The 8,360-nt window shown below is 42.0% G+C and overlaps 1 protein-coding gene across 1 annotated transcript; it reads right to left on the reverse strand.

Moving 5' to 3' along the window:
• Window positions 1-210: 210 nt before the first annotated feature.
• LOC124702448 (beta-adaptin-like protein C) lies at window positions 211-7,113 on the reverse strand. Its single transcript, XM_047234590.1, has 15 exons — window positions 6,917-7,113; window positions 5,697-5,894; window positions 5,449-5,562; window positions 5,112-5,362; window positions 4,893-5,028; window positions 3,703-3,882; window positions 3,523-3,615; window positions 3,005-3,216; window positions 2,823-2,886; window positions 2,494-2,673; window positions 2,005-2,097; window positions 1,535-1,917; window positions 1,248-1,437; window positions 955-1,158; window positions 211-783 (listed from the first exon to the last, which is right to left on the reverse strand). Exons 1-15 carry the CDS (start codon window positions 7,001-7,003, stop codon window positions 487-489), a joined length of 2,682 nt encoding a protein of 893 aa, XP_047090546.1. The 5' UTR covers window positions 7,004-7,113; the 3' UTR covers window positions 211-486.
• Between the last annotated feature and the right edge of the window lie 1,247 nt (window positions 7,114-8,360).

The following is an 8,360-nucleotide window of genomic DNA, read 5'->3' on the forward strand; positions in this document are numbered from 1 at the left end:
TAACCTTGAACTTGTAGCCCCTCATCCTTTAATGTTACTTTTCAGTGTAATTGTTCGTCTAGTTTTGTTCAGATCAAATCGTATGTCACTCCAATCTGATTGTGTAGCTACTGAAGCTCAATTCATATTCCATTTGTAGAAAATTCGAGCAGCATCTTATACAAAGGCTCAAATAAAACAGATTCAATATTACACGTGTATTGCATCAGCTGTTCAAAACTAGTCATATTTTCATATGCTATGGCGTAGCAAAAATTTGTTCAGGTACAGCAAGGCAAGATATACAATTTATGCAAGACAACATCACCATGTTGAGTATCCCTAGAGGAAAACTTTGCGACCAGGAAACTGGCATGTTTAAATACTGTTTTCTAATACAAAAAACAACAAATACAATTCACACTAACTTCCACGAAACAATGGCCCATCAAAGACCTCTGGTAGGTGATCAATTTTGGAGGAACAACTATAGCGTTGAGTTCCACGTCACTTGATAAGAGGCTCCATAGCTTCAAAGAATAGGGGCACAAACTCCTTGTTAGGAGTTTTGACTGCACACTTTGCGCCAGGAACACCAACTGCAGCAGTAAGCTCTATCAGGAACGGAATTCCACGTGGAATCTTCGCGGACAAATACAGCACATCCATGTTTGCATTTTTCCGCTTGGCAATAAAGAACACATTTGATGCTGCAAGGTTCTCGATGGTAGCATCTATGCTGTTGATGACAGAGTTGGGGTATTCTTTTGAAAATTCGTTGTCATCAGGCAAAGATTTCCATGCCTGCCATAAGATAAAAACAAATTTAGACTACAGGTAAACAAAGATGGAAGGACAGAAGCCACAGCAGTTCTAACAGTTTCCAACAAACTGGTAGAGCCAACAGTCCAAAACCAAACAGCAAGTGAACCAAATCAACTAGTAATGCAAAAACAAGCAAGATTTAGATCTTACTTCAAGAAAACTTGTTCTCTCCATTTTGCCATCTTCACCAAAGAAGACATGCAGTGAGCCTTTGTCACTGAAATACCACACTGGTTGCTGATTATTTTTCACCGCAACCTGCAGTAGCGAGTTTGGTGCCCCAGGAGAGACATTCTGGGAAAAAACCATAGGAAGTAGTGTCCTGGCTGATGCCCCAGGTTGCAATGGAGTAACCTTGTTCATCAAAGGACACCAAGTTCAGTATAGGAAACCGAAATTTAGGAAGAAAAAAAAAAGCTTATAAAATATACACATCGTTGCACCTGAAGTGGTCCACCAGCTGCAAGACCAAATGTATTCTTGTTAAACTGGATCATAAATCCATCCAATACACTCTGGGTGCCATTCTCAAAAGATATATCATAGAATATCTGGCCATCGCGCCGCACTAGTTGTGCGCTAATCTGGAGTCCTTGGCCAGTGGTAGAAGGTAATACAACAGGTAGTGGAGGTCTGCAAGGGATAAAAAACAAGAATAATCAAACTAGTCAAAAACTAGCTCAAGATGTCAAACTAAACTTCGAGCAAAAACTGTAAAGGTTTTGCTGACCCTGAAAGCGCCGTAGGCTCGTCAACAGGAACCAGGGCATTATCCAAACCCATTAAATCACCTAGGAGATCTGGGATCGGAGCAGGAGCAGCTGGCTGCTTCACCGGCACATTCGATGAAGTGCCAGTACTAGAGGAAGGTGATGCCCCATCAACTCCCTGAGACGGCGACTCTGAATACCCTGCTTCTCCAGCATCAGCAAACTCCTCATCATCTGCCCTAGGAGCTGCCTTAACACGGCTGATGAATGCTTCTGGAGGCTTGTGATAAACTGAGGATAGAGTAGAAATGTTTGCTAGTAACTCATCAAGAAGTGAAGAGTCAAGCTGGTTAGAGTCATCACTGATCACAGGCTTCTCTGCGAGAACAACATCTTTGGCTGCCTGTTGAAAGCCACACATAATTCAGAGGCCGCAAGGATACCTTAACAAAACACGGGCTAAAAGGTGTAAACTGTAAACATGCAATACCTCTGGATCAGTAGAAAGAAGGCGCCAGTATATGTAAGCTCGATCGCGCAAATCAGGATTGTCTGTTTCAACTGTTGCATTATTGAGAACAGCCTATAAAAAGTTGCCGATTAGGTAAAAACTTGTGACACGCAAAGCATTTAAACATAATCTATTACAGGGGCAGAACATCCATTCTATTGGAATAAGCGAACTGCTCCTTTGCATACATTGATCATTCGGCTAAAGGAAATGCAAACATAGTTTACCCTTGTGAACCAAACGTTCTCTCTCTCTCACCAGAATTGGCTATTCTAACCATTACTGTTGCGGCGAAAATCAACACTATGCTCAGAGCTGTAAAGATTTCAATGGGCCTCGTTTCAACAGACAAATAAGGAAATATTCAAAGGCTCCTTATACACCATGCCAAAAGTTAAGTCTTTACTGAGCAATCTCGAAGCATATCTATCATCTGCGCAAGTAAAGAAGGGAACTGACTACAGCAACCTGAATCATCTGCTGGGGCCCCTCGGTTGGCTTCTTAAGAAACAATTTGACAGTTGCTGTTAGCAACTGCAGTTGCACTAATGCTGGTTCTTCTGGAAATGATTCCAAGAAGCTCTCAAGGAGTTCGTCAGCATTGTCAATTCTTTCAGCATATTCTCCAATTATCCAAATCATTGATGCCTGGAGGAAAAAAGAGCATTTAAGAGAACAAAACATGCAAGAAATTACAAAGAAAGATTTAAGAGAACAAAACATGCAAGAAATTACAAAGAAAGATTTAAGAGAAAAAAACATGCAAGAAATTACAAAGGTTGTTCATAGACTAATACCTTAGCCTCTGGTTCATCTAGATTGTCCAAACTTTCGCAAAGTGTTGCAATGATAGACTCATACCTGCATATTCGGCAAGAAAAGGATTACTTCTTTATAAAAAAATGTTGATCACAAAAGAAGAGCTCTGATAGTTCCATAGTTGACAAAAAATTGGGGGGTTACAGGCAAAGGCACTTACGTGTTAGGGTAGCGTCTAAAGATATCCTTGATAACAATGATGGCTTCCTGTACAACATAATTAACCTTTATCTTAATCAGCTCTAGCAAAACACTGATGCACCTTTCAGCAGCTCTGTCCAATTTAATTGCACATCTTCCAATAGCACGGACAGCTTTCCTGACAAAATCAACGTCCACCTCTGTGGCATACTCCTTAAACTCCAATAGTACCTACAAAGAGCTATGTTAGCTTATGGATCCAAATCCATAGAAAACAGATCATCTAGTACCAACATCTGAAAGGAGCAAGATGCTCAATAAATTGAACCTTCGACCTTTGTTTCTGCGATGTTTTATTTCCACTATTTGTACTTTTGTTATGTACCAACATCTGAAAGGAGCAAGATGCTCAATAAATTGAACCTTCGACCTTTGTTTCTGCGATGTTTTATTTACACTATTTGTACTTTTGTTATGTATGAGATAAAATTCTTCGAATCAATATTAAGGAGTACACAAGAACAGAAGATTAAGTACCTGATCAATATTCCGATCTGAGGCAAGCTTTATCATAATCTCCAACTTTTCCATCTTGACATAAATTGGGTCATTGTACTTGCAAAAGAAGACCTATTTCCAGACATACTATTGAGTTACCGGACACGCTATGCCATGATTAACGACTAACAATAACTCGAAGAGAAACAAATGCATCACCTTAATTTCATGTGCGAGTATTGTAGGTCTTTTTTGAACAATCAGATTGATGTTCCTCAGTGCTACATACTGAATCTCGGGCTCTGCCGACAGGAGTGTAACAAGAGGCGGTGCCATTTTCTTGCAGAGATTCCGGACAACATCTGTGCTAGTAATGAGCTCCATTTGTAGAAGGATTATCTATGTGGAAGAGATAACACAGAAGTTAAACCTTACTAAAAGAAACAGGACATTTGTTGAAAGAAAAAAAAACAGCAACTGCTGTTGCCTTGAATAGTAGCTTAAACCGCTTTCCAAACTACTTTGATGGAGATGTATCACAGTCCTATTCAACTAAAAGGTCAAGAAACATTTAAAAAAATCGATGTTAGAGTCCATTGGTTCCTACGATTCATGATAATATCATTTGAAGATGAAAGGAACTTGTAACCTAATTAAAAGAGCACAAATGTACGTATTATTGGGTCCTGGAAAACAAGTTTTTCCTACCATGCTACCGTGCACCGAGGGCTGGCAGCACCTCTATTCACTATTCAGGCCTGACAGGTCAATACAACCTCACATTGCGCTGTTCAAATCTATGGTTACTGAACATGTTATGTCCATGAATATAGGATTAGATAACATTCAAATAAATATGAAATATTGTTTAAATAAGAAGGATAGCTATTTAAATAGGAAATAGATAAGATTAGATCTAGATAGAGATCAAATCCATCTCCTCTGCACAGTGGCAGAGCATGGCAGGAAGGGCCAATGTGCATGATAATTCAAGGCCACAACTGAAGTATCAGCCAATGTAGCAGTTTGAGTCTAGCATGCAGCAGAAATGCAGAGAATTGGTGGCCTAAATACCCTGATAATTTAGTTTCGAAAGACCTCCAAGACGCAATGCCCCTGCCTCTGCATTACTTAGGGGTCAACTAGTTCCTCATACATATTTGACAGCATATGTACCAATTATGAAGCAAGCAATTAGGCGGCAGTTTATCAATCTCTCCTCCCTCATTCGTCGTCTCTAACCAATGTTCTACTCCACAATCCCCTATGTTGTGCTGTCCGGCTGTCCTCACTGTGTAATTATCCCATAAAGCACCCAAGGATGCATACAGAATTCCATATCCACAAACTGCATGCAGCACTTTCAAAGACCTTACTATGCTCTTGTACATGTGAATCAGGTTAAGTACCTTGACAGCAGAAAGGACAACTGCACAATTCGCATGTTGGAGACGAGGTGTAACTCGTTCCACTATATTTTCTGCATCCCTGGCATCAGTTGCTTTGTACCTTGACAGAGAATCAAGAATGAAAACTTGTCCCCACCTGCAAAAATTATCAAATATGTTAAGCCGCTTACATTAAAAAAAGCAGAATTTCAGATCAATACAGCAAGAACTGCATCATACTCTGTGCATTCATTCAGAGCAGTCAGAAGCTTCGTCAACGTATGGCTGGTGATCTCAAAGATTGGGCGAGCACTGCTCTCTTGAATCTCTGCCAGCGCAGCAACAGCATTTGCAACTACCATCGGATTATTGTCAGAAATTAAGTCCTTCAGGGCCTCTAGAAAGCCTCTGTCCTCCACTAGCTCAGCATTTATATCATACAGCTTAGCAACACAGATAGCTGCTGTCTTCCGCACATATGGATCATCATCCTGTGGAAAATTCAAGACACGATTATAGAATTTACACAAGGGAAGAGCCTTTTTTTGGAAAATATTGTACAGGCAATGATAAACACCTTGAGGCATCTTTGAAGAGGATCGCACAGATACTCTGTGATTTTGTCTACCCTGATGCAACCCATTGTCCTCACAGCTAAAGCACGAATCAGTGGATTTGGATCTTGTGAATCCTGCAAAAAATTGGGTTAACAATCTTCATATTACCTGCTTGTTCTACGTCATATGTTTCATGATGTCACAGCTTCATTTATTTATTTATTTATTTGCATAGATGTTTATTTCTAGTATGGCTATAATTTCTTACCTTAACAAATGTGTTCACAGCAAGTATGGCTAGGTCCGGTTGACTTTTAGCATAGTTGATGAGATATAAATATACTAGTTTCTTCAGCTCCAAGTTCTCCGTCTGCATGCAGTTCACAACATCTGTAAACAATGATGAGACATCTTTTCCAACAGTCATCGCCGCAATGACTTTCTTGACAGCATCTTTTCTCTTATCCTGCAAACCATGTTTCCAACAGTACATCAGATCCGAGAAATTGCAGAAATGCAGTTTACTGTACTGAATAAGCCAAGGCAAACATATATAATTCTACATTTATTTCTGCATAAAAATTATGGGATCTATGGCTGATGATTGATTGACAACAGTATATAGTCCAACCAGCCTTGCTACATGGCCTACCGTATCAGTCAGCTGTTTTCACGTTAAAGACTGGAAATGTACATTGTATAATTTTAACACAAGACAAAAAAAAATGTATGCTTTCAAAAGTTCCAAAATGTTCACTAATATTGCATTTGAACACACATTTTACATAAAACATGCACCAATGCAAAATGTAGCAAAAGATGGAAACAGTGTTTGCGTAAAGTGGGGTAGAGATACGCATCTCAGATTCACCCGGCCACCAAAACAAAACGGTGTATGTCTTGTTGGCAAAACGTGGAAAAAATGATGCCCAAACATTCCTCCTTGCTGTTATAACTATCTTGCACAAACCACGTGCAAAAACCACACATATACGTATAGATAAAGGATGCACTTTTTATCAGCAACAAGGTCCCATTTCTACGTCTACAGCAATGCATATTTTGAGCCATGGAGGTAAGCAATTGCACAAAGCATGGTGAACTAGAAATAGAGGAGTCACTCAGTTCAAATTAATCCCGCTTTCACTCAAAGCCTGGAGACGGATCACAACTCAGTCCATTCATCTATCTAGCTCCAAGACAATTCAAACCCAAATCCGTCCGATCAATTCTAACCCGGTCCTGCACTGAATTCGAAAATTTTAAGCTCATTCGTTGCAGACGTGGCACCTAGATCTTCACTCTCTGCCCGAAAACCAATCCCCCTAACAGAACCTAATCCCAACGAAAAGGCGCAGATCTCGAGCCGCCCGCGCGTGGGCACCCAACACCGCCGGCCAGATCTGGATCCAGGCCAACCAGTCCCAGGCACGGCAAGTTTACACAGGGAGATAGGACGGGGGGAGACGGCGAGGTGAGGAGGGTGACCTTGTATTGGGAGTTGAGCTCCTCCTTGAGCTCGGGAATCTCCCCCTTTTTGGTGGTGGAGAAGTACTTGGAGTCGTGCCCGCTCATCTTGCCCCGGCGAGGCTGCCGGCACCGGCCAACGCACACCGGTCGCCGCCTCCGGCCGCGGAGGCGGGGTGGACGTGGGATCTGGCGCGCGGTGGCGGTCGGTGGCCTGCGTGCGCGATGATATTGGACTCGGCGATGAGCCAGGCAGTTGTGGGTGCGTGCGAAAGTTATGGAGATCCGGAGGGAGACGACGACGACGGTGGAGATCTCATCGCCCCTTCCCAAGTCATTCTATGTTTTCTTTTTTTACAAATTCATTCTAGATTTTCTACTTTTCATTGTGTTATATGCCTCTCATGTTTGTAGTCACTTTAGTTCAAAGAAAATAAGTTTGTAGTCTATTTTCTACAAGACTACGAATCTGTCTACATACAAAATCACACAAAGGAGTAGTACATTTTAGGCTTATTTGTTTGCCACTATTTTGGCCACCTGGACCATCATGGTAACCCCGCGGATTCACGATTTACTGATCTAAGTGTAGAATATGTATATGCATCTTGCTCATAATAATTTTTTCCTAACCATAACAGAAGGCAATCGGGTTGCATGCAGTTTGCGTTTTGGCTAAATATTGGTCATTTGGTTACATTATCGAAGTGAAATGGATATATACCGATGGTTTCTCACCTCTAATCTACTAATACAGTGCAATAGTTCATCAATAATGGTTTAGACGAACTAGAACCCCAGGACGAGCGTGAGGCCCATGTCGTCGAAGCCGAGAACGTGGTCTGGGCACACATTATTGCGGCTCGTATTTCTGCTTCACATATGTCATATGTGAGGATCTACTCCCACTCACAGACGAATTCTCGATATTCTGGTATGGTTCGATATAAAGTTGCACGGGATCGCGAAGAGAGGGAGAAGGATGAGGGGATTTCACCTCGTGATTACAATTGTCTTTCACGATGTCTAATCTTGTACTCGTTCACCTCTTTATCATGTTGGGTCGTCTCAGTGCGTTGGGTTGTCGCGGGCCTTGGCTTCAACGCCATGGATCCTCTGTCGCTCAATCGTTCTCCTTGCCACCTTGATGGCATCGGTTAGGAGAGGTGTCGTGACATTACCCTCCCCTTCAGTACCGGCCTGCCCCCAAGCCGAAGCATCGGGAAAGTTGTTGACCATGGCGTGGAGAGGCTCCCACGACATGCAGTTGACTGGTAGTCCCTCCCAACGAAAAAATTTGTGATGTCCTCTTGCGCCCCTCCAGTATCTCGGTAGGTTGCGCTTTGGCCAGCACACGCATGAACGAGAGTGGTAGCGATGAACTCATCTTGTTAGTTGGCTTGACCGCCTTCTTCAGCTGGGAGACATTCACTACATGATGTATGCGTGTCGTAGGGGGAAGCTG

This window comes from Lolium rigidum, chromosome 3 (assembly GCF_022539505.1).
Source record: "Lolium rigidum isolate FL_2022 chromosome 3, APGP_CSIRO_Lrig_0.1, whole genome shotgun sequence".
In the NCBI taxonomy this organism is placed as follows: Eukaryota; Viridiplantae; Streptophyta; class Magnoliopsida; order Poales; family Poaceae; genus Lolium; species Lolium rigidum.